The sequence below is a fragment of the Synchiropus splendidus genome, chromosome 6 (assembly GCF_027744825.2).
Source record: "Synchiropus splendidus isolate RoL2022-P1 chromosome 6, RoL_Sspl_1.0, whole genome shotgun sequence".
In the NCBI taxonomy this organism is placed as follows: domain Eukaryota; kingdom Metazoa; phylum Chordata; class Actinopteri; order Syngnathiformes; family Callionymidae; genus Synchiropus; species Synchiropus splendidus.
Genome location: NC_071339.1, coordinates 9,866,108 through 9,893,212, shown reverse-complemented (window position 1 = coordinate 9,893,212; position 27,105 = coordinate 9,866,108). Strand labels below are relative to the sequence as shown.

At 43.5% G+C, this 27,105-nt stretch overlaps 2 protein-coding genes across 12 annotated transcripts in view; one reads left to right on the top strand and one right to left on the bottom strand.

The window, feature by feature from the left end:
* The first annotated feature begins 1,983 nt into the window (after positions 1-1,983).
* LOC128761190 (retinoic acid receptor gamma-A-like) overlaps positions 1,984-27,105 on the top strand; it is a 65,663-nt gene continuing 40,541 nt past the window's right edge. The window contains exons 1-10 of one of the 11 annotated variants that reach the window (XM_053869224.1): positions 1,984-2,053; positions 3,068-3,276; positions 3,737-3,823; positions 10,856-11,102; positions 16,343-19,029; positions 19,107-19,242; positions 20,077-20,244; positions 20,483-20,673; positions 20,766-21,495; positions 24,694-24,784. The gene's annotated coding sequence lies outside the window, so the exon portion shown is untranslated. Of the gene's footprint in view, positions 2,054-3,067; positions 3,277-3,736; positions 3,824-10,855; positions 11,103-13,638; positions 19,030-19,069; positions 19,243-20,056; positions 20,245-20,482; positions 20,674-20,765; positions 21,496-24,693; positions 24,785-26,608; positions 26,739-27,105 lie in introns of those variants that run through there. The other 10 variants (XM_053869231.1, XM_053869229.1, XM_053869232.1 and 7 more) reach the window with 10 other exon arrangements.
* Positions 4,246-13,459, bottom strand: nr1d4b (nuclear receptor subfamily 1, group D, member 4b). The gene is made up of 8 exons (XM_053869221.1): positions 12,926-13,459; positions 8,452-8,763; positions 8,285-8,373; positions 8,031-8,175; positions 6,103-6,671; positions 5,839-6,024; positions 5,544-5,754; positions 4,246-5,414 (listed from the first exon to the last, which is right to left on the bottom strand). The coding sequence occupies exons 1-8, from the start codon at positions 12,942-12,944 to the stop codon at positions 5,218-5,220; spliced, it is 1,728 nt and encodes a 575-aa protein (XP_053725196.1). The 5' UTR covers positions 12,945-13,459; the 3' UTR covers positions 4,246-5,217.

Here is a 27,105-nt window from a genome sequence, read left to right as displayed (position 1 = left end):
ACATCACTCAGTTGAATAAAACATGAACTGCTCATCACTTTAAAACCTTTTACACACTTGCAATGATATTACTTTATTTGAATAAAGGGTCAACAAGCGAATGTATCAGGGATAGCGGAGTCACATTGATTCATATTTCTAAACTGTAACAAGGGAAAACAAAATACACTGCTGTTTTGAGGACAGCGTTAATGTTTCTCAATTGATGGATCCAAATGGGGCTGCAAACACTATTCAACATGGTTGTCTACAATCGACTTTTAAATTGTTCAAGTGTTTATAACATTTTACATAGACATATTTACCTTTTTTAACTATTTACAACTCTACAATCAGTGGCGCTCGTCGTATGCTGACAAGTCCACTAATTGTTAAAATAGTAACTAGTCAACTTTCAAAATAGTTGTTAGCAGCTACTGACGCTCCAAACACTTGTTATTGCTTCTGTTTCATTGCTCACAGAGGACAGGATGATGTGCCAAGAACTCCAGCTCATGATCTCTGGCTGGTGTTTCAGTTAGTCAACAGTGTAGCGTCTTCAGTCTGTTGTGGGCGTCTATAAGTTAATACTTCACGGATGTGTTGCATTCAAAAATCCTTTTCGCCGTCATCAGGATATAAAACTTGCCCGTGCATTGAAGAATAATTTAGCTTTTAAAACAATCCTTAAACATACGACAACCCAAAACGCTTTGTTTGCTGGAGTACAGTAGTGGTGATGTCACTTGGACCAAGGTGGTTCATGTAACTGAAGTACAGGAACATGGGTTTGATGGCTCAACCTGATGAAGAACAAGGGAAGACATATATTAAATTTAATTTTTTTTTCCGGAAAAATGAGGAAGTGTGTTTCTGGATTTCATAAGTCCCAGCTATGAATAACTGTTGATACTAGGAATACATGATAACTAGTCGTGCACGAGTTACGTGGTACTTTAGAATGATACATAGCCGATGGTAAGTGGTGAGTATCATCTTAGTCCACATTGTCCATCCCTAGTTGAAACAGGAACATAGGAGTCGCTACATATCTGCAATGACCTGTGGGATTGTGTGTCTTTGTCGACTAGTCAGTTTTTTTAACTAAAAACTAAATAACTAATAAAGCTATTTCAAATGCTATTTTGATTTATATATTGGTTTTGATTTATATATGATTTATGTATTTTAGATTTAATGATGCATAACTTGTGATTTACTCCAGGTTGTGGCACTTCTAAACAGATGATGTTTTGTACAGTATTATGTCTATGCACTCCATCAAGCTCCACAGAAAAGGAGGGACTCAACCGTGCCAACTATGCCTCGTGGCACGGCTCAGTCCTTATTGCTGTTGTTGGAAAAAACAACAGAAAAACACAGAAATATTTATAGACTGGATGAAAAGTGGATGAGTTCTGGTTCCATTGGTTTCCTGCGGGTTTTTTTTTTCCTCGACCATGCGTCAAAGTTAGAGGCTCCTTGTTTAGACTTGGTTGTTTGTGCCTGCGCCTGTAATAAACTGCCAAGTGTAATACACAAAGTCCACGTGTGTTTGGCCTTGTTCTGACGGAGCCGCTGCACGTAGATCAAGACTTGATCCTGACCGAGTTACCTGGATGCTCGGCAGAAACATGGCGTTGTAAGCTAGTCCAACAAAAATAAACTTCGGCGTGCATGTTGCGACATGCGTCTAATTCCTACAGAATGTGTTTGCCATTGTTGAGGTTCCACCTACAGGTATGAAGGGAACCTGACAAGATGCACAGTTGGAAACTGCACTACATGGTGTACATCTTGTAAAGGAGCCAAGTTAAGCTAGAGAGAGAGAACGGCTATATAAAACAACAAAGTAATTGATCAACATTTGTCAATGTAGCGCTTTCTTCTGATCGTCAACCACTTGACAAGACTTACCTTCAGTGGTCGGTATTTGTCCCCCACTGTTGTCGGCTTGGCCGCAGTGGATTCTGGGAAATCCATCGCTGTCACTCGCAGTTTGGAACCCAACCAACAGGCACGGAAGACAAGAGCCATGCGGAAGGATACATGTCGAATTCCGCTGAGTTGATACGTGAGTCGTTTTCTCCAGGATTATTCACGTCTTTACAATTTCCTCTAAAGTTAGCTCATGTTGCTGGTTTAGTTTTGGAGCATCGAGCAAGTCTGAATTGACAAGAAGAGGCACTTGAACTCCAGCAAAACAGCCTGTGGTTTCACAGTCTGTTTTATTATTGTTACGTGTTCAGTCGTCCATTTTATCAACCAGGTGTTTGATAAACGCAATTCTACTCTGGAATCAAACCATGTGGAATTCTCACTAATTCCCCATCGATTTTAAACAACCTGTAGTTTTAAAATACAAAAATAACAAACATTTAAATTATTCATTTTTTTCGACTGAGCAACACTGTAGTTTAGTTTTTTTAAGTATGCGCCACTAGATGGCAGCACAGGGCAACATTTCCATCCCCGCCACAGCTCTGACGCGTCAGAACTGTCATTCCACTTGACCTTGCTTTATAGTCACTTGGCCCCGAGTTGCAAATTATTTTTTAAACTGTAACGAAGCAAAGCTTTTTTTTTGTTGTTTATAGATAACCACTCATAACCTCTTGGGGCTATCTCACCTGATCTTGTAGCCCAAAAATGTTATTCTATTTTACCCTACAATAGTAGAAGTTGGTTGTTGCCTTAGGATGTGTAAATGCATAATTGTACAATTATATAGTGCACATTGTAACAACGCTAGACTTATAGGTTTAAAAGAAAATACTAGATGATATTGCTGATTTTTGTTTTCCTGCGGACCTAAACAGGGCTCAGGATGTGAGAACTTGGCTCCAGAGATCCATTTAAAGGACTATTTGGGGACACAATATAGCAGCCCTCTGGTTCTCCATCCCCAGAAGTAGTGATCCACTACCACTGTGGGAACGATCAAACTAGCATTCAGAATCAGAATCAGAATAGGATTTATTGCCATGGTCAGTGGGGGTTCCACCAACTAGGAAAGTGCATCGAAATAAAGTGCTGTTAATAAAATAAAATAAAATAAAATAACAAAGGCTGATCACAAATTCAACAGTCTTACGGCCGAGGGGAAGAAGCTGTTCCTGTGACGGGAGGTTCTGGTCTGGATGGACCGTAGCCTCCTGCCAGAGGGAAGAGGAACAAACAGTCCATGTCCAGGATGAGAAGGGTCGGCTCTGATCCCACCTGCACGTCTCTGGGTCCTGGAGACATACAGGTCCTGAAGAGGTGGCAGGCTGCAACTGATCACCTTCTCAGCAGAACGTACGTGCATCTCATTTGTTCATGCTGGTACGTTGTATTCTTCCCACCATAACAACGAAGGGCAAGGGTTTTCACCAGTTGGTTCCTTCCATCTGAAGGTGCTTCACATCCTCATCAATTGAAGGATGAAGTGTTCTTAGTGTTGGGGCCACAGAATTAGACTGACACTGTCATTGACTCTACTTCCTTGTCCGCTGCGTGATTTAGCCCTTCCAGCTTACCCAGTGAGTCTGTTTCTAATTTTAGCAAGAAAAAAAGGTGAAATTAGGTGGCCCACATATGCGTCTGCAGTTATCAATGTGACCAGCAGGTGTCAGAAGAATCATTCCGTGTGAGACCTAATGGGAGCGAGTTGATACTTATCACTTACGTGCCTCATTAATTACCATTGTTTATGACAACATAATTTAGAGTGCGTCGTTAATATTGCACAATGTGATTATACCTTTTTTTTTTTCAGAAATGCCTTCGCTGATCACGTTTGTAAGTTGTGAAACTGGCTGCTGTTTGGTTCGTGTGGTCTGATGCCAATCTGGAGCAGAATAAGGTTTGTTGAAGGTGGATGCTCAGAAAGGTCATCTGGGGTCAGGCGGTGGTGTTTTTGCCTTTTCTTGTTTCCAAATTATTCAGTTTACACATTTTTCCAGGCCTTGGCAAAAGCGATTGTACATGGAACTGGACTAACATTCTTCCTTTCTGGCATCCAAATGCAGCACTCGACGCAGGTGCCGTGCGCACATTTGCCCTGTGTATTTTACTCAGTAATAACCCTTGAAAATGACAGTTTGTTATGAATGACTCCCTCAAGCATCTAGAGGGCCTTTGTTTCCCTGGTGCCTCTCAGACTTGGCAACTGATCCTCCGAGTGTCCCTGTTGCTAGGTAACACAACGTGTTCTGCTGTGATACTGGTACCAGCATCACATTCGGAGGAAGAAAAAAAAAAACAAAACAAGGAAATGGAATTTAGTAATTAACATTATTTAATAATGGTTTTCTATGTGTAACCACAAAACAGTTACAAAATATTCACAAGGTGATACAGTCATTTGACAATACATTTATTTCAATTATATATTCTCCAATAAAAAGTCCATACTCAGAGTGCACAATTCAAAGGCTGCAATCTATTTGCAGTCTGTAGAGCAATTTAAGTTGTCATCCATGATGCTGACATATACATTTTTTTCAGTACTTCATTTACATATCCAAGACTCGGCAAACTAACATAGGTACCAACCAAGAATAAAGTGTATATATATTTACATATTTTACAGAGATCATCTTAAAATAAAATCCACCAGGCATGGTCGAAAATGACCACTATTTTCTCCCTGATTACCGCATACCAATACAATGCAACTTACTCTCATTTCTGAAAATGTTATACATTTCTCAATCACAAATGGGTGATTTTAATAAAGATTTCATAATGACATGTTATGAAAATAGCTAATGTCTTATCAACAGGGCGTACATACACTGTTCTCAGAGCTCAGACATTTCTATTGCTATATTATACACATCGACTTAAGAGGTTGTTTAATGTATAGAAAGTGCTGTTTACACTCGAAGCATGAAAGAAATCATAGTTGGTGCAAGTTCGCCATTGTTTTCTCCGAGCATGTGCATGGGGTCAAAGTCTCCAGAGGATGTCAAAGGTGAGGTGATGACTTGGTGCTATGATGATGATTACGGAAGGAAGAACTCAGTTTAGGTTTGTAATAGTAATTTGGCAATCCTGAAAGCACCCGGAGGGATCGGCTTGAGTTCAAGGGCCTCCTCCTCCTCTGCTTCGATATCGCCCGTCCACTTCAGACTGCGCTTCGTCTAACTTGGCCCAGCTCCTACAAGAATGGTCCGTCACGCCGAGACCAGCAACCTGGCTGACCTGGCTTGCTTGGGAAGATCCGTGACAACGAGAGAAATGAGCCGTCTTCGCTCAAGGATCTATGCGGAATGCTAAAAGCTTGTCAGAGTGCTGGTTGTTGAGAGTCCGCAGATCCGGGAGGCGGAGCAACAACTTTGGGAAGAGTGTGCTGTCGTCAGGGCGGCGACTGCTGATGAGGGAGCGCAGGGCTTTTATGAGGTTCTCCTGCAGTTGCTCCACTGCGCCCATGTCCACAATACCGGAGCGATCTACGGGGAGAGAAAGGCACACGTCCTTTGTTATTAGTCGCTCTCAAACCAGCCCGTCGAGAAATGACATCTGAGATGAGCCAAAGATGACTTTTGTTTTCACTTTGTCTTAAACCTTATTATGCTTACCAGCAGAAACCAGCACCACAGCCATAAACAGAGCCATCTCATCTGGTTCCAGCCCTAGAGACGACAGCTTCTCGCTGAACTCAAACATGTTGTCCAGTAAAGTGCCCATGCCCAGAGCTCTTAGTGACGCCAGGGAGTAGGTTTGTCCATTCAGGAAGGTCACTGTCCTTTCTTTGGGGTCAAATAATGAACAGAACCTCACCATCAGCACCTGTTGGAAATGGATGATAAACATGTTGGCGTCTGACAAACTCTTCAGAGAGCTCTTGTGTGACCTCAGGAGCAGAAGACGTACCTGGAAAGTGCCAGACTTGAGCAGCATGACTTGATCGTGCTGGCTGAGGGTTTGGAAGCCTGGGATGCTCTTTGCGAACTCCACCACTTCTTTAACTGCTGGGGTGAAGCACTGGGAGAAAGACTCCCACACTTCCTGACTGGAGCGGCTGGCTGGTGCCACTGGACACGAGTTGAGCGGGCATGCCTGAGTGGAGAGGAAGCATACTTCAGGATCTTCCATTGTCCATGCTAGACACAGGTTCGTCAAGTAATTTTAACTCACCAGCACTTTGGCTCCGCCGCTCAGCTTCCAAGGGCAGGAGTTTTGGTTCTGGAAAGTAGCATCTCTGTAACTGTTTTGATTGGCAGCATAGGACTGAGATGAGGAGCTGCCAGTGACGGGACACTGACTTTGACCGGAGAGGTGGTACTTTGAGGCAGCAGAGTTGGCGTTACTGGAGCTTTCATTACTGGTGGGGGCATTGGGGCAGGTGGGGTGTACGGGGTAGTTTGGTGTCACCTCGGACCGGACTGTGTGCTGTGCCTGGGATGTAGTGTGTGAAGGTGAGGCCTCCTGCACAGAGCTGGTCTGGAAAGACGAAGCGGCAATGTTGCCGTTGCTGGCAGCCATCTTGAATGGTTTCTCATCTGGGTTTATTAGGTTGCTGTGGTAAGACGACAACATGGAGCCCGCTCCTTCACTGGACTGGTTCTGTGGACTGCAGGGAGTGTCGGTGGTTGGCGACATCTCCATTTCCATCGAGGCTGATTCGTTTAGACTGTTCATGTAGCTCTGCATCTCATCCAGAAGCCTCTGCTTCTCCCGTTTGGGTATACGGCCAAAACGCACAGCTGAGGAGAATTGAGAAAATCCAGGTTAAAATCTTTCCTTCTAATGCAAGCTTTCCATTCATGGTAGACTGTCAACGACAGGATATGCATCATATTTTAACAATGGCGACAGGACTGAGGATTAAAGACCACTGCGGCCTCTTCTGACAGTCCCTGCTGCATGACTGCGATATGGACTGTAAAGCCAGAAAACTCATCAAACAGCCTCCTTCTCCCTTCCCCCTTTTTAATACAGCACCTCCACTGACAGTCCTATTTATAGTATGCTCTATGCTACACCACCTCCCCCAAGCTCCTTTCCTCTCTCTGTTTAGCTCCTGCTCTCTCTTTCCATGGAAGTAGGTCACTGGGTCAACACTAAGCATGATGTCATTAGTAAAGTGACAGATTGGTCATATGTGGATAAGGTCATGAGGATGAGAGGCAGGTACCAGTGTCTGTCGAACAACCGGGACACAGAGAAAATTACATAATTTAAAGATAAAGTTGTGGTGCACTTTTGAAGGACATTTTCTTGACTTTGGGTTCCTGACCTCAAGCGACTCATAAACCTGAGTAACCCCAGTATGATGTGATGAGCATTACACCTTCTGCAAGGGGCACATCCAACATCTAGACATTTTTAGGTTAGTGAAAAAAATGCTTGCCCCCAAAAAATCCAGATGATTTATTATCACCTACACGTCAACATCCCTTGAGATCAGGGCCCAGCGGTGAGGTGCTGCTGCTGCTGCTGCTGCTGCGCAGCTTCGCTGAATAATATAGGTTCCACGAGTTTTCGATGCAAGGCGGATCAGTTCAATGATTTATAGGACAGAATAAAATCGTGCCCCAAATTCTACATGTAAATAAAGGGTTTAACTGTGCCTTATTGTGAGCGCATAAATCAGCCACTTTTTGTGCCCCAATTGTCCAAATATAAGACACACTTTCTTCTTGATTGATGACAACAGGGACTCGCAATCTGCTTTTGCCATAAATCACACCAAAGGTGGGTGAGACAGAGGAGAACAAAAGACACAAAGGGTCGTTCTAAAAATAGAGGCAAGACAAGTGGACACCTGCTCTGGAAAATTACATGCAGCTCCTTTATAGCCCAACAATAAAACATTGTGTTTTGTACAGCATATTTTTAAAAGCGCTTCCTGGGAGTTTAAATTCTGTTGTTTTTTTTTGTGACTCATGCACCTTTGACATAAGTGGGCATGATCATAATTCCCGGGTGTTGGTCAGAGCAGCGACATGCTGTGCCACTTGGTCGATTGGCAATGTCTGTTCTAAGATCCTTGAAGAAATCAGGGCTGAACCCCACTTCAGCCTGTGTAGTAGAATTGATGATCTGTGGTCAGTCTTCCTTACCATCTCTGGACATGCCCACGGAGAGACACTTCTTGAAGCGGCAGTGTTGGCATCGGTTTCGGTTCATGCGCATGATGAGGCAGTTTTCATTCTTCACACACATCTTGTAGTGTATGTTCTGCTGAATACTGCGTCTGAAGAAACCCTGAATAGAGAAGGAGTTAAACTTGTAGCACATTTTCTGGCAACATTAACATACCACAAACAAAAAAAATCAATAACTTCTGATGCTCTGTCAGTTTAGGCAGTCTCACCTTGCAGCCCTCGCAGGCATGCACGCCATAATGGAAGCCAGAGGCGATGTCACCGCACACCTTGCACAGGAGTACCATGCCCCCAGTTTCTGGGAGACAAACAGAAAAAGTTGTCAGCGCTTGCAAACAATGTTTGGTAAACATAGACGGTATTCGCTTGAACTCACTAGTGAAGGTTCCGGTGAACCCACAAGGTCTTTTGGCAACAGTGGGATGGTTGTAGGTTGCTGATGATGCAGTTGTAATTTGGGCAACTGGAGCATTGTTTACTTCAGGAAACTGGAAGACCATTTTCGGAGATGGCGTTCCACCTCTTTGTTCCCCTCCCTGCTTCAGGGCCCCAATCTCCTGAAAGGAGACACCCTCTGGGGATGAGGGCTGTGAGTGGGAGGAGGGCGATTGCGTCTGGTATCCACTTGAGGGACTGCCAGGACTTGGGCTGGCACTGCCAGACGAGCCGGCGTACAGGATAACACCACCTGGATAAACACAATGGGACAAAAACTTAATTCACTCATCCTCATCCAGTCACCTTTTCTCATGCACTTGGTGTGCCGTCCTGCTCCACTTCCATTCAATTGAGTGGCAGACTCTCTCTCATAATCTTGCTCCTGGTAGCATCAACAGAAATGTGATCTTGTGAAAATATTTGGAAATAAAGGATAGTGTCGACGATAAGAAAACTGACCTGATTACCGGAGCGAAAGCCCTGACAACATGCGTCTTGCAATATGGTGAAGAGGATTTCCGCTTTAATATAGGCAGAGCTGTTTCCTACCTTAAATATCCTAAGATACTAAATGCATACTTGAAGGCACTATAATAAATAGTACTTTTACTTCAGCATATTGCTGTCACAATTCAGTCTTTGTTAGGGCCTGTCACATCATCTCGGAAATGCCCTATTACCCATCAATACAGTACCCGCCGAGCCCCCTCCCTCCCCTTGTTTTGCACACAGCAATCTTCCGTGCAAGATAAAAGACTCCCCCTCACGTGCAGGCCGAGGCAGCCAACTCCCTGTCTGCTGCTTTCTGCTCCAACGCTTCTCTTCTCCTGCCCCCTCCCTTCTTCTCAATCATCCTCCCCTCCTACCTCCTCCCTCCCCTCTGTGGCTTCAGGCTCACAAACCCATCTATCCGCCAGCCACCTGACCGCGAGCTCACATGGACTCTTGACACAGTTCCCGCCCGGCTCACAAGGCTCTTTGCTGCAGTCTCGTGTAGACAACAGCAGCAGTATAATAACAGGCTGTGGGGTAGATCACGTTTGGAATAGAGGGCTTTAATGCTGTGACACAGAGGATGGCAAGCAGGGCAAAGATACTTTCACTTGCCAGGCCTGCAGTAGGTTAAGCGGGACAGTCACGTTGCCATCGGATCTCACTGAAATTCTTCTTCAATAGAATCAGAGTGACTTCATCAAACCAGAGTCGGTGGTAGAAAAACAAAATTATAGTAGCTCTTAATATTAAATAGAAAATACAGGGAAAATATTTAAATAATAAAAAAGAATCTCTGAACACCTGAACATAAAAACCTTACGTGTGTGTTTGTAGGAAATGAGAATGTCAGAACTGGTGTAAATATCATAACTGTCAGACATTCTTGAAACTTTCATACTGTGACTTCAGAGAGTGCGCTCTCATGCAAATGTTTTCCACTACCCTTGAATTGTTTATAATAGCCTTCTGTTTAGGGTTCCACTTAAATCCTTGAATCATCTCTGCTCCTGTGCACTCACCTTGAGCAAACATGTGCTGCATGTCTGCACAGCCCTTAAGTGCTTCATAATACTACTAACACGTGTCGTTGATGTGTGCGTGTGTTGCAGCTCAGTGACAGACAGGCTCCAACTTTTTTTTTTTTTTCTACCCTGAGAGTTGCATGTGCATGTGTTTCCGCCGTCTCTCTATGACTGGGTTAGGTTTTATGGTCATGTGTAGTCACCTGTGGAGGTCACACCCTGTTGTCACACGGAATCCACACCCGCCCCTACATTCACCATCACATCCTTGTTGCTCAGCTGTATAAACACCACATATCCCCCATGTTAACATTTCCAGGAATCCAGTCAGACAGGGTGCCAAACAGAGCTCTGGGAATATCGTCCAAGCACAGGTTGAAACATGTGACCGGGACTATAAGCACTACTGTATAAACAAAGTTCTGCTCTGCCCTCCCCTTGAAAGTCATCCATGCCTCCCCCCTCATGGATAGCCAACCCCGGGCATCCATACATGGCAGGCGAACTGTACAAACATCATGTTCATGTCATGTCTGCCCCGTGTTAACCTCATTTCGTCCCGTTCTCATGTGAACGTTTACAACTGTGCATGGGCAGTGAGGGCAGCTCCACGTGAAGATACTGGGCTCATGTGCCAGTTTTATCAAGATACAGTAGGTGATATTAGAAAAGGTCTTATGGGTACATTCATACATATATAATGTTCTAAACCAAGTGTGCTGCACTTGATCCTTGCATAGAAACACTATCTGACATCTGAATCAAGCTTGTTCAAGTGTGATCTGGTGTCTACGATGCTGACGGCCAGAATTTCTCCTGTTTCAGGACTGACACCAGAGTTCAGCCAGACCTCATACTTCAGGTTCCCCTCGATCCTGCTGACGTCTATCATGCAGCACTGTCAAACTTGACCAGGTGAGCAAGGCTCCAACATCCTCCTTGTCAGAGGGAGTTCACAGGACCATCCATCAAACTTGTATGTACATCAAGAGCGGGGTCACTGTGACCTTTCCACAAAAGCACTTGCCACACCAGTCACGCTCATCATCCCTCCAGCAGGCACAATACTGAGGTAAGAGAGCCACACACTCACTTTAGTAATTAAATAAGATTAACCTTTAACTAGGATGTTGGGGGAGGACTAACAGCTGACTTAGCTAGATCACCTGCCTGCACCCTGTAACGGAGCTGCGACACGTTTGCGAGCGAACCTAAACATGTGATGGCAAAATGAAACAAATCATGGACGGTTAAAAATAGACAGGACCAGGCTCAGGTCTTCCCTCTGTTCACTCATCGACAGACAACTGTGACCACCTCTTTTTACAAGCATCACAATGGTTTCATACCAATAATATTGGACCCAAAATTCTTGATGTAAGATTTTTGTGAAGTCTTGGTGGAATTCTTGGTTCAGTCCAATAGACGCTCCATCAAGCAACCAAAAAAAAGCAGGGTTTCAGAGAACAAGAAGTGACAATGTAATTCCGAAATGCAACACCTAGTGTCAGTATCTTCATCGCAAATCTCTGAGGATCAGTTTGGTTGCGACAGACTTCCTTTTACACAATTTACACCTCAACCACCTGAGGTATCTGAAATAAGAGGAGGCCAACGTGAGAGTCATCTCTCTCTATTTGGTGCTAAGATGACTCGCGCTCCAGAGTTGAGTTCGTGTGTAAACCACCAAGCGAAGGTGACCAGGTGACTTACTTAGGAGACTGCCAAAACTATTCAAAGGATGCTTCTTCACCTGCCAAAAGACATTGTTTTTGCATCCTTGGAAAACCAATTCCCTTTTCTGTGAATTTCCAGGTGAACGTGTTAAACTGTCAAATCAAAAATGATCTATATATATATATATATATATATATATATATATATATAATAGGGCTGCATATTTGGCCTATGTTTATCTGAAAACTATTGCCTTATGAAAGAATATTTTTATATTTTCATATTTTCTATGCGTACGATGGAAGAGACTTTTTTTTTTTTTAATTTCAGCTTGGCGCCGAGTGCTGCCGGGATTTAAAGGCAGTCACATTGTGTCGCAGGAGAGAGACTCTCGCTCTCTGACCCACTGACCAGGCTATATCCAGAGGAATCCCCGTGCGGAGCGGGAGCAGGCATCCGCAGCAGCCAATCGGAGGAGGCGGGGAGGGGCGGGGCGGGGGCAGAATCATGCGCGGCACGTGGACATTGAGGCTGTTTACACGTGCCGTCATCTCGAGGCTGGGCGCCTGCGCGATAATAACCGGGCGCACGAGTCCAGCTTTATCATGATTCTTTATATTCTGAAATGATGAGACTACCTTTACTGTTCTCGCACCGGGATCGCGTCGCCGTCCGCGCTGCTATAACGGTGAAACGCTCAAACACCGTTTGATATACAGTAGATTACATTCTTATTCACCCGGATCACCGGGAGAAAAGCCTTTGTTCAAGGCGATCAGGTGTGGTGGAAGTTCAAACCCGTGACAGCGTGTTGTTGTAGTAGTGTGTATTTGGCATTTCACCGCCGCTGTGTTGCTCGCCCCTGTCACGCAAACGTCACCGTCCGCGGAGCGTGTATCAGCGCCAGGATTGGGGGGGCTGTGCTTTTTGAAGGGGTCCTGCCAGATAGATGGGCCGCGCTTCACGTGAGTTTGTTTACATGTCAAGAATGGGAAGCGCTGCCAACAAGATTGACAGGAGGACTTCCCTCACTCACCCTGGTGGCGCTTCACTGTCTTGCACGAGCCAGATCCACGCCACACGCAGACAGATCGATCCCAGTGAAGGACAATACCCGCACACAAACATTCATCAGAATGATCGATTACAACTGAACACTGGAGCTGAACACTGTTTGTTCCACTGTTTTCTATTGTCTAAAGAATGGAGCCGGCTCACCTCCAGGGCTGTTGTCCATGTTGTCCAGTGTTTGCTGCGCTTGTCTTCTGCTGTGCGGTCTCTAGTCGCGGGTGTTCGCGAGCTGCTTGCGCTCACCACAGAGGAGTTTGGTAGAAACAGGTGAAAGAGTCCTCAACTGCCGAGGCATAGAGAGCGAATCCCACAGATCAGACAAGCTGGACTGTGCGCTGGGCATCGGAGGTCTCGAGAGAAAAAGAGCGAGCTGATCGATCAAGAAAAGGTCTTGAGGTGGATCCACGGGAGCAGAAAAGACAGTCAGGTGCTGACCGATTCAGAGAGTCCCACAGAGCGTTCTGCCAGTCACCATGAAAACATGTCAGTAGTGGAAGTAGTTTAAACACGCCCCCTGCCTGCTCATCAATAAGCAACACGCGTCCTAAAATAACCAGCACGTTGTCGAGTGCCTGAGAAATGTGACCGGTTTTTTTCCCCCCTCTGTGTGTCGCTTCAACCGCCTGTTTGTTTGTGTATCAAAGCTGTCTCTCTCGGAACTGCCCCTTCCGCCTCACACACACACACACACACACACACCCGCGCGTTTAAGCGCTCCTCGCGCTGTGATTGGCTGGCGGGCCCGCGTGGACTCGGCACATTGGGCTCGCTCGCCTGTGGAATGCTGCTGTGAGCTCCGCTGCATGTGCGCATGGCATGTGAGCGCTCGCTGCCCTACTGACACACATTTTATGCTAATGTGCTGTCGGGGCGCCGCTGTGAGCGGGGAAGCGAGGGAGTGATGGGAACGTTCGGCGAGAGCTCTCACTCGTTGTTGCGTCCGCTGTAGTTGAGCGCGAGCAGGCATAAATTCTAGGGATGAATCATCATGATTCAAGTGTGACTCTGGGTCTGTCATGTTCCTTCAACGTTCGAAATCCCCAAACCATCTGGTTGGCCTCAGATGAACCTCATTCTCGCTAGGTTAGATACCGAATGGATCATTCTGTTAAAACAACATTTATTTGAATATGATTCTTGGATTATTAAAGCTAAAATTCACTAAATTCACAAGTACTTGTCAAATAAATATGTAGTGAAGTAAGAGATGGAAGTATTGGTTCTACAGAGGTCATTTCATTAAATTTAAAAAAAAAACTGTTTGGCTGTTCCTTTTTGCTTCCTATGCCTCGGGTTAGCCTTGATATGTTTCAGATGATTCATCTATCACCCTTGCGTCATCCATTCCATGCCATCAGAGCTCAAATGAAACTCTAACTCTGATCTCTGGTAAACAGATTTATTGCGTGTCCATCAGTGCCTGCAGACTTTTTGTTTTGATTGTTGCAGCCAAAAATGCCTAATTTTGTGGCAGATAAAAAAAAGTGGTGAAAATTTAGATCATTTATGGTTCCAGAATTATTATAAAAACAAAGTTTCAAGTGCAAAGACCACACACAATAAACATGCATGTACATGTACATGCTAAATAAAAAATGTTGATTAGATAGATTAAATACATATTTTTCATGATGGTGTACCATGAGTAGTTTCCGGGCTGACAGCGTGTAGTGAGTGCTCATTGTTTTGTTACGGAGCTCCTCACAAGGGCGGACATTAACAGACGTTTGGATGGGCAGAGTCTGAGAGGTAAAGGTGGGGAATGTGTGTGACCGGAGTTGTTCTCTGGCACATTAATGCAGCCAATAACAACAGTATCTGCAGATATGTTCCACAGGGTCGCGATATAGAGCGTCAGAATTGGGGTGGAGAGTGATGGATCTCGCGGTCAGCCATGTTTGTTTACGTCCGCCCCGTATAGTGTTCGGGTGACGGTCTGCTAGTCTTCAACATTTCAGTCATGGGAATTTGGACATTTATGAATGGATTCAGAATCGTTCACATCTGAATCTGAACCCTTGGCAACAATATTTGTGGGGAAATGTGAGCGTTTGGCGTCACACATGACTTCAGGGCTTTTCACACTGCAGATTTTTTTGTCTGAGGTGGCCTGAGTCCAAGTCGCACTCCGCTGTGCAGCTTTGTACCACAGCGCTACAGGCGACGTTGTTTTTTTTCCTTCTCAGCTGGCGGTGCTCTGCGCAAATTAGCTGGTGATCCACGACAAAGCACGTCATAAGGATGTCGTCATTAGCTGAGCAACACCAGCCCGAACCTATTTACCACAATCAGCTTGACCACCCCCGTTCTCTGTCAGTTCTTGACATTACGAGTCATCGTCACCTCAGATGTTAACTGATGATGGCCCTCCGCCTTGGCTCTAACAGAATGTGTAGTTTCACAGCCAAAAGTAAACATGAAAGAGATTTATCATGTTTATTTTTGAAGAATATAGGGAAAACATGCTGTGCAATATGGACCATCTTTTATCCACACTACTCTCGCATCACGTAGAAAACAAAGTGAGAGAGGTTACTGGCGATCGAGAACAATTTTAATCAGAGAAGGTACAGATGCAGACATCAAAAATGATCATTGACTAGTCTGGTGATCATCAGTAACTTCAGAAAAAACTGCATCTTTCCTCCTCACTGCTCTCCTCGTGATGACAGTTGCGCAACCACAAGATCACAGCAGTAAAAGCAGTTAGAGCCCAACATTATTCATGTACTTTAATTTGTGTGTCAATAAAATCGGTTTTTGAATGATCTTGTCTTCCCAGACAGCGATCAGAAGCTTTACTGCTCCGCATTTATCATGTTTGTGTGAGTTGCGCTGTCCACTGATTTTCCGGCATCTACCTCCGAGTCGCCTGAGGCGACAAGCTCACCCCCCGGCTTCCCCGGACGAGGTGCAGCTCTTCAGACGGGATCAAGTCCACACCAATTGTGTTCACCTATCGGATTTTTGAGCAAAACGCAGAGTTCCCAGTGTGAAAAGCTCCTTCATCTCAACAAGAATGGAGGGGATATGATGCCGCACATGCCGCGTAGAGGGGTGAGCGAAAGGAGACTAAAATGATTGGTGGAATTGGCGGGAAAGTTGCGGTGACTGGACAAAATTGCAGCGCCTCACAGAACTTGAAGGGATTGGACTTGTGTTAATAGTTGCGATTGCAACATCTCCTGGAGGGAAAGGTAGATGTTAACCAATAAACAACTACCTTTAGGAAGAAGTCAGTTATGTAAACTTCTAATTTTAACCTGAAACTTAGCCTTTGTTTGTATTAGATAACTGTTTAATATGGCGACAGTTATGGGTCATTTATTGGGTTCATAAAAACAGAAACAATAAAACAGTTTGCTTGTGTCCACTCAGCATAAACCCTCTCCACTCGGGCGGAATATTGTGGCTGAGTTCTGTGAGTTAAAAGTAAAATTATCATGATACTGTTACTACCTGGAAGTCTGGTGGTCTTGTCCTGGTCTTATTTGTTGACTATATTCCTAAAAAACAGATTTATTTACACAGAGATTAAAGTTTATTGCTTCTCTGTGTTGACAGATTGGCAGTTGAACGGATGGCTTTATTTCACAGACCAATCAATGATTATCCCCAGCCCGTGAGTCAAACATTGTGATCAAGAGTCCAAACTGGGATGGTGACAACTCGGCATGAATCAATCCATCTCAACAAAAACGTCTGCACCACATCTTGTCACGTGTTTCCACGTGGAACAAAGCATTGCCAGGGAGTAAATGGTAAATGGAACGTCTGCTTTGGGGAGGTCATGAGAAAGGTTGTGTGAAAAATGTGATGGTCGGCAAGAATGGAAGTTAAATGGAAGAAAACTCAAGGGAAAATAACGAATGTCTCAGCAAAAAATAATTCTGTTGTTTCATATTATTGGTTTGATCATAAATCAATACCATGTCTCTGTCTCATTTATTATTCCTGAAGCTTTCCCAGCCTCCATGGAGGCAATTCACAGCGTCCAACATGTGTGAATATATTTATTCAGATATACACAACCATGTAACTGTTCTACATGCTTAACACACCTGTATCATGTTCTACATGCTTAACACACCTGTATCAAACATGGCAAGGGGCATTTTGTCCGCATCACACACAAATCCAGCAGCCATCATAAACCTGGTTATTTTCAGTTGTATAGAAAATTCCATCGCTCCTGAATGCATCATCCCTGCGCATTACAGGATGTATAGATCAGCACTTCACTCAAGAGAGAGGTAGAAATAAAGACCAGCAGCGAAAACAAACCAAATCAGCTCACGCAGGTGGCACAAGTAGCTTGATTTATGGAGGCCTTAAGTGGACAAAAAGTCTATCTGACAAGGGATTCAAGGATGAATATTTACAGAAAATTATACTTCACTGAAAACATGCAGTGATCCTGCGTCGCTGATGCTTTTACAGTGAAGTAAAACCCATGATAATCCTTGTCCCCCCCTCTTCTTAAACAAACTAAGGCCCTGGGTCAGTGTAACCCTCGCATGGAGGTGATGTGTAACAGCCACACAGAGGAGCACAGTGAAGATGTGGTGCTGCATGGCTCCGCTACAAAAACCTCTTCCAAAGATATGCTGTAGTACAACCAAACACCCGCTGAGTCATAAGAAACTCGCAAGCCATAAAGTAAAACAAACAAACGCTGCCATCACCAACGCCACAATAGACTTTATTGTCACAGAGATGGCCATTTAACTGTGGCCATTTAAATGATTTTTGCAGACATACACACTTTGCCTTTCAGTTTGCTCATTGAAAGTTTAATTACACAGAGATTATTTCAATGTTAAAAAAACTTCTTTCTTTTAATAAAGATAGTCATAATTAAAATTAACATAAAGCATGATATTTTTGTGGGGGAACGCCATGAAGAAGTTTGGTCTCTTGACATTGTGTTTTCTCTCGAGTGGAGATTGTAAATGTCAACAATCTGGAAACTGAAAACCTGAAATGCAGGTGTTAGGATGTGAAGTCACCGGTGAAGGATGAGACGGTATATTTTAAAACTAAAAATGGAAATGCGTTTAATTAAACCTCTAATAATTAAAACAGACACCTTTTTAATCTCCTCTGGCTGTCTGTCTGCCTGTGTTTAAAATAACGTGAAAGTTAAAGATGGGATGAAATGTGTGGAATCGGGCAAGGACCTACGTATTCAATTTTGGGAGTGATCCAGATCACGGACTGGATCCAGGAAAGGTGGATGTTCGTGCTCTGTTCATTCTGTTTATTTTCTGCCAAAGTATTGCCACTTACATTTATTTTCCCGACCAAATAAAAGATGGCAGCTTGCTAGTCTGGAACATAATATCTTAGCCAGTCATTGTAATTTATTACATGTTCCTTTTGTGTCTCATTGTCGCCAGAATGTTTTGCTAGAATGAAAGGTGTGTTACATCTGCTCTTCCGTCTTCTGAAACGTGTGGTGGAGGTGTGAAAATGACTGACAGATATCCTCGATTACAGTTCGACCTTTAAACAGAGGTTATGTGTCACTTGCCAAAATCATCTCTGCCATTTTTTTTTTAATCTTGTGACTTTACTTTTCATACAATGAACTCTATGTCTAATCATATCATCAGCGCTGCTAGTTTCTACTTCTCAGCAACCATATTAGCATCATTGTTCCAACTGATGACTGTATTGTTTTGATTTTGTGATTTAATTTTTAGTAGAATCTTTGCTCCCTAGAAAAGGAGTAGATTTACATTGAAGATCATTAAAGAGCTCATTATGCTGACAGCTCCGAGAAGCTGTGAACTGTGTCATCGAGGTGTTTTTGTCGAGTGTTTTCGAGTAGCTGTATTGAAACACGTACATATAGATGCATGTGTGTGTATATATGCGTTTGTGTTTTGCTCTAGAAGCGAGACGTTTGCATGAATAGGTGTTTCCCTCGAAGCGAAGGAGTGCGACCCCTCTCCGTCTCTATACGATCTTTGTCCGCCGGAGCTGGCACGTGTGGAGTGGGCGGTGCTCAGCGTGACTCCCTCCCCCTCCCCCCTCTGTCACGTTTCCTTTCTCTTCCAGATTGTGTTTGCTAAGACACAACTATCGCTGCAGATTGGCTGGAGCTGCGTGAATGTAGGTCAGAAGCTGTTTGAACAAACATGAGCGCCTGAAAAAAAAGAACCCCAAATGAGCCCAAAATCTTCGCGTCCGCATAGAAACGCGCATCCCAACTTGAATATGGGTCACGTTGTTAACGCTGGAGGCTGGTGCGTATTTAAAGCCCGACCTGTTTGTTGTTCTTGGTAGGTGCGCTGCATCAAACATCTGCCCGTGTAAACTTCAGGAATCGGGGCCAAGGCGCCGTGATGGCGCATCACCTGACGTGACCCCGACGTCCAAGGCTTCAAAATGCTGCGTCCACGCCATTTGTACCACGGGGCTTCTCTCCAGCCAGGCCTGTGTACAGTTTAGCCTCACAAGTATGTGCATTCATCTGATATATGACCTACTTTCTGTGCTGTGTTGACACCATTTCAAGATAGAGCCGCCATTTTGCACTAATTTAATCACCCAGCTTACATTTAAGGACGAGGTACATCGATCAATGAATCATTATTGCTCGTAGCGGTTGAGTTACTGCGTCTATTTCTGTTGACCAGCAAATGTATGGTCGTATTCACGAACAAACGGGGAGGAGGTTCCGATGAATAAAATTTGAACAAACCCAAATGATATGAATCTTTTGAGCGGGATATGCGCCACGAACCAGCTGCCATCGATGGTACAGCAGCACCACCTGCTGGTTGGTTGCTGAACTTACGTTTATTCTGCTCACATTATTATTATTATGTTAATAATGAGAACCACCCTAACACTTGGGGCAGTGTTCTCTTAAGCATTTCATTCTTATTATGATTTCTTATTATTAGTAAATTGTATGTTTACATTTTAATATTTTTTTGTCACGTTCCATTATGGGTTGCTATAGTAAGAGCACATCAAGTCTTGCGCTTCTGTCCTCATCTTCTGTCATGTTCCCTGTCTCTCCTCACCTAATTTCCAAACAATTTGAGTCTGGCCTCCCCAAATTGGCCTCCAACCAATCTGCAACTGTCCCTCTGATATACTGGTTCTTGTTAATCCATCACTCCCATAAAAAAAAGGAATCGAAATAATCTGCATACTCTCAACTTCCATTCTGCTCTCTTATTCACGTGTTCGTGGTTCACTTTGATTCCTCTCACCTCCTGCTGCTACTGTACTTCCAGCTCCTCCTTAACTTTCTTCTTACAGACTCGCTACTATGTCAGCAGAAAACCCTGGAGTCCCAGGAGACGCGGCCAGTCACGGTTCTTTGACCAACCAGAGACCAGATCCCCGTTCGTTGACCAACCAGAGACCAGATCCCCGACTGACATGTGCAGGAGGATGAGAAGCTATTCGCTGCAATTGTTTACATGCAGACTTTCCGCCATCCTGTCGTGAGTGATTTTTTAAAATTTCCACTGGAATATAAATAGGAAGAATCTTGTCCGGAGGGAAAGTTCGCCACAACGGTGGCGAGTTGAGACCGTTATTTACTTAAGTTTTCTTAAGTTATATTCGCCTAACCGCAATGTCTAGCTAGTTTACGAGGCAAACGTACTGCTGCGACTGTAGAAACTACGTATGAATGGCGACGAGGTAAATAATTACTGTTTCTGATTTAATATAATTCAGATGAAACGTCCTGAAGGGTCTGTTTATATGAGGGGAGGATGGTGACCGAGGAGCGGAATGGTCAGCGCTATCTAGTGCCGTGAAGTGACCGTTGTTCGCCGTCCTCTCTCTTCTGGAGCCCTTCATGTCCAAGAGAGACCTCGGCGAGCATGTCTGCAGATGCAGCAGTTGCAGCAGCAGCAAGGTAGCAGGTAGGTTTGTATGTATGTAGCTTGCTGTGTTGTTTTTTTTTCTGTATAGCTTGTACAATAATGTAGTCATGCTATGCTGTCATTAATGATAGGAGGATGGATCCACTCATGATGTTGGTGATGTATATGAGGAGGAGGAGGAGGAGGAGGAGGAGGAGGAGGGAACTTCTCTTGATGGACCTTCCTCCTTGCTTTAGGTTAAGGTTAACTCTAGTGCTGTCCCATACAGATTTTTCTACGGGAGGTAATGGAACTCAACTTTCATTATGTGCTGACCGAAGGAAGAAAGCAACGGAGGAAGGTGTCGCCGGATGCTGATGCTGAGTTCAAGCATCTACTAATGAAGTCTCTCCACAAACCCAGCTCAGAAGATGGGACAGTTTTGAAGGTCCTGGTTCCTTTAATGCAGATGTTGCTAGCACAAATAAAAGAGCACATCATTTACAAGTTATTTTATGAAGCAAAACAACTGACAGAAATCCAGACCATTTGCACTCTTAATTTATTTTCTTTGTAGCCACAATCTCATTAAAGGAACCAGACATCAGAGGTAGAAGATGAATGAATGGACGTGAGTTTTATTTACACTCAACTCTATGTCTGCATTTGTTAGGAATAATAGATTTAGAAATGGGTCAGCTGAACAATGAATATGTTTGTACTAATATTGCCATTGTTATCGAAGGACAGGGCAGTATTTCTACAGCTGAATCTCTTTTAATTACTTATTTCAGGACGACAGTCAACAAATCCCAGCAATCTCCATCGATGTTTGGCGTGTTGCTGGAGCGCTTTTGTCCAGACGGTGGCGGTGTTGGCCAGGTGAGTATGTTCATGTGAAATGCTTTTTTTTTTTTTTTAAAAGGAACATAATACGCGATTATTGCGTATAATTTTGAAGTTGAATCACTCAAATTGTTATCGTTATTTCTTTTTGCACATTAACATAACAGTAACTTTTGGGAACCACGAGCAATTTAGATACAATTATTCTTTTCAAATTAATTTAAACTTGTTTAATTGATTGCTAACTATTACTATTGCTCACTATGGCACCAAACGTGCCATAAATGATGGAAATTTGTGATTAATGCACTTTAAAAGTGTCGGAAAACAAATGATTATCGAGTATTTATCTTTATGGCAAAAAAAAACTATCTCTTAAACTAAGACAGCATGCATGACATTGTGTTAAGATATATCACGTGGATTATTGTCAAACTCCTCAGTGATGTTTCTGTCTCGGTACTTTCTATTAAACGAGTTCAGACAGGATCAGCTGTTATTTTCCATGTAAATAGTTGTTTTGTACGCGTAACACAGGCACGTTAACCAGCTAATAACCACAAAGTAATATTCATCAGAGCCATTGTTTTCACATCTGAAAGCGCAACTTTTTAAAAATTTTCTTAAACTGTGCTTCTCTCATCCCTTTATTGATTTTATGGTCATATGAAAAGGCTTGCTGTTTTGGGGAGAATAGATTTGATTCAGAGCCGTCATTGCATAACCAGTACCAGATAAAAATCGACAGGAAGAGAATTTTTGTCACCTCGCTTTTCTTTTTTTCTCTGTTCCATCCTAATTGACACAGAATATTTAATGGTGTATATATATATATATATATATATAGTGGCACCTCTGTTCTTCACAATCCGTTCCAGACAGCCGTTCAAGAAGCGATTTGTTCGGAATCTGAATTGTTTTTTCCTCCTTCCTTAAAATAGGCTTTGGTAGGAGTGAATGTAGAGTGTCTGCTGCAGGTGCGCTGTTCGTCTATGTATGTGGCCGCTGCATGTGGGAGGGGTTGCCAAGTGAGTGACATCTCTCCAGAAGTGAAGAGGTGCCCAGTGCGTGTCCAGCTCTGAATGTGCGCTTCTGTGCAGTTTGGCTGTGACAAAGTCATAAACCAAGTCACGCTCTGTCCCAGACTCGCCTCATCCCTGTCCCAGCTCCAGCCCACAACAGGACATCAAACCCTGGAGTGAGCGCTCCAGAGGTGTGGAGAGCGAGCACCTCCCCTGTGACACTCTACCACGGTCCAGTGAGACAGGAAAGGTTTTACACCTCAATATGAAGAAAAAACAGTCAGTAAATGTAGCAAACTCAACACGTCTGCATACAGATGATTGTTATTGTGCGTTATGCAATTCGGGGGCGTTCGAGTTCTGGATTTTCGTTTGAAATCCGAAGCAAAAAAATCTCAAAATTTTTGTTTGAACGATTTGTTTGAAGTCCGAGACATTCAAAAACCGAGGTACCACTGTATATATATATATATATATATATGTGTATGTATATATATATGTGTGTATATATATGTATGTATGTTTTTATATATATATATATATATATATGTGTGTGTGTATGTATATATATATATACATATATATACATAAATGTATGTATGTATATATATATATATGTGTGTGTGTATGTTTGTGTGTGCAATAGAAGTAATATATGTAATATATTTTCTGTGATTTTAAGATGCAGCAAAAGTAAGTTCTGTCATCTTTGTTTCAGGTCCTCCATGGACCTTCTTCGATCACAGTGGCCATTTTTAATACAATTTTATTATCAGCTAGTTCCCCTGCCCTCACCTTGTACCTGATTTTTCCTTAGCAAACAGTGCTACATAACCGTGCCAGGAATGGCCCACTCGACTCTCACACCTCTCCCAAATATCATCCCACTGACATTACCCCCCTGGCTCCATCACCAACAGGCAGAGTGGTGAACAGGCACAGCACATACCTGCTGTTTCCTGCACCACCTTGTTACACACAAATTCCTCCAGCCAGTGACTCAAATACAGCAGAGAGCTAAGTTCACAAGGCAGTGGAGCATTGACTACAACATCTTGATACAGCAGATGCGGAAAAGAAGTTTGTAACGCCCCAACATTTAACAACTCCCATGTGATTACCAGGCTACATTTTAGGACGCTGCAGATTGGATAATCTAATAGATAGCCACGTATAAAAGGCGAGTCACAATGAGTGATCTTTTATCAATTCCGCTCATAACCACATCCTAATCTGATGTTTATAGGGCTGGAATCCCAGTCAAATTCGTGGATTTCTCTCTCTGTCCATAAAAACATTTTACTGCCCTGTACCCAGAAGGTTTTGGGCTTATCTGTAACTATAAATTGAAATCTGCAGTATGATCTAAAAGATTTTATTCAGCGATGTAGAGTGAGGATGAGAAGTGCCCACGACAGTCACTCCTTGTCTGCTTGTGCTTAGGTATGGTTGCCATGGACTTTTCAATACTGTTACTTCAATTACACTACATATTATGTTTATGTTTACACTTTATGAATACTACAATTGTCTTAAATACGTATATTACATTTGTGTTGCAGCCAAGACTGTGTCCATTCCAGAACATACAGAGACCAGGAATAAAACCAAAAATTGTTGCAGTGATAGTATTCAGTTGCTGATTTATTTTGGAAAAAAATTACAATATATTGATGGACTTATACTTCTGTATTCTGTATTCAGTTTGGTCTGAGTCTCACCCTTCTCATATGTCTGTGTCTCTTTGACTGCAACAGTGCATTAAATGAAGGGAAAAATTGGCTCCTTATATTAAGTCTTTCTGCATTAATTACACATCCTTGTGTGGTTTTATTCTCTTTATAGTATCTGTGACAAGTTAAGATGAAAACAGATTCCTTTTATCCATCAGGACTTTCCACATCAATGACTCTGCTTTCAGTGACTCCATTGTTCTTGGAGTCTGTAGCTTCTTAGCTTGACACAAAACAAAATCTGCTCGGAACCATTTTAAGAATGAAGGATTTGGACATTTGTTATAGTTTCATTAAATTCATCTGCAGCGAAGTATGCCAAAAGTAAAAGTATTTATTTCTCCATCATCTTGAACCCAATACTCCCGATGCCACACAGTGGCCAGGTCACCAGTGTATCATTCCTAATAACGCCTTGAGCATTCCCTAGTTTTACCGCCGGCTTTTTGCTTCTCAGTTAACGTAAAGTTCTGTTTCAGGAAACAAAGATTTGAAACTGTGTCGAGCTGCTCCGTTGACTGTGCCACTCTGCCCCGAATGGAACATGCATGTGGTGGTACAGAGGAAGCGGTGAGATTATGCAGGAGGCACCATGACTCTTTCTTCATCATGCTTTCCGCCTCCAGTTACCTGTCTTGATTTCTCTCTCATCCAATCATCTCATTTCTGTAATGCTGCCCCCTCCAATCACCATCTGTCCCGCAGGCAGCAACTTTCGTACATATCTCCCGTAATTAGACAATCACTTCCACATGTGGATCAAACTCCTTCAACCACTCAACCCCTACCTCACCCTCCTATCCACCCACTGTCTCCTTTTTCCTCCCTCTGTTTTTCTTATTTCCCCGTCTCACACTCTGTGTGCCCCTTTACACTTTTCTCTCTCCCTCTCTCCCCCTTCTTTCTGATTGAATTACCATAAGTGCAGGTCTTGGCCAAAATATGCCAGCTTGTTCTGATTAAAACTGTCCTTGTTATAACCAGAAACTTTCCAAGTGGCTTGCGAGCAGCGAGAAGGGCTGGGGGTTGATACACACGAGGCCACGCAAAGTTTTTGTTGAAAAGAAAAATGTAGTCAGACAACACCACATTGTGAAAGATAAAGGGTAGAAGTCCAAGAACACGATGGGGACACGGTGGATGGAGTTAGAGAGGTGGTGTGGTGCGGTGAGGCGGGTGGGGGCGGCAGGGGAGCGGGGGGGGAAGGAGACGGTAATGGTAGTTGACAGTGTCGAGTTCACGACAGGTTCATGGTGACATCATCGTTGAGTTTTGGGGAGCATTTATATAGGAAAATTATTCACTATTCATTGGCTGCACATGTGTACCTCCACTTATTATTTCTTCTCACACCCTATTTGTTTCTTTCTGAACTTGCCCACAATAAACACAAATATGCAAATTTGTATTTCTCTTTGGGTGCCTGTGTTATCGTCAGCGCAACTTTGTTTATGCATATGATTTACCCATATTCCGCCTGTCTCTGTGAAAGAGCCCTTTTCATTTCTGTGCGTTAAACGTTATAACCCCGCTCGACAACTGCTACCAGAGTGTCTCTTCTTCCCGCTTTTATTTCTTTTTTTCCCCCTCCGCCCGTATTTTCTCTCCCTCCTTGCTCCCTATTTTTTGCCTGCAAGTCTAGCCAGCCCTCGCCACTGGTACAGTATGTTCTTTGTGTGTAGGCATGTTTAGCTGTTTGAGAGACAGAAAAGACATAAAGGAGCCCTGGGACCCAAAATGTGTTTATGGTGCATGTGCGGCTGTGAGTATATTTGTGTCAGCTCTTTTTTTTTTTCGCTTCAAGAAAATTAACAGCAGGGAGCTGTGGTGCATTAAAGGTTCTTTGTGTCCTCTGCATTTGTGTGGTGTGTGTGCGCGTACTCTGGTGCCAGTTTATAGGCGTGTTGGTATTTACCCGTTTTCATAAGAGTATAACTTTGTCTTTGCCGTCCCGTGTGCGCCGAAGTCAGTGAGTGAGTTGGTCAAGCATGCCTGTCATCTTCTGCATGCCTCTCCGTGCATCACAGAGCCTCACATGACATCAATCTGAGAGCAGTGGGATAGTGATCTCATTACCAACAGCCTGTTGCTGATTAAAACCTGCCGTCTGCACCCCCTTCGCTCTTTCTTCTCCTCCTCGCTGCACTCGCCTGCTTCCTTGTCCTCGGCACCCCCTCTTTCCAGCCTCCCTACCCCTAACTCCAGAGTCGCACCATTCTGTGGTTTCTCCGCTGCTTGTTGCCAAAAAGGGCCCCATTTCGAGCGCTGCAGAAACTTATAAGCTCCCCTATTTTTCCCTGTCAGTTTTCCCTCTTCATTTTGTGCTTTTCGTCTCCTTTGTGCATCTTCAGACTATTTTTAACTGAAGCTAAACCTCCATCAACTTCCCTACAGGGATCATCAACACCGTTCTGGAGTTCCTCAGATGATTCTTCTTTCAAGTAACTCAACATTATGAGGATATAAATACCAGTGTGGACACACACATCACAGTATCGCTGAGGGTGATGCTGCTCTGTCGGAGGTACACAAACAAAAGCAGTGGCATTGTGTCACACTCGCAGACACTGACGTGTACCTGTGATCTAGACTGACCTGCCTTTACACAGATTCTTTTCAAATTGTTGCATCCTGTTGAATGTGGTCAGAATTATCATCCCTGCTGCTCATCAACTCAGCAGCCAACAAGAAGAGAGAGAAAAAAACATTGATGAACAATAAAGTCCTCTCGTTTTGAACATGTATAGACACTTACACATATAAAGAATATATATATACAATAAGAGTCATAGTGTACATCATTTAATGCTGAACTTACTTGCACATTCTTTTTCCAAATCCCAATAAATGTATTCCGGTGAAGGTTAAAAAAAACAAACAATCTGAATCAG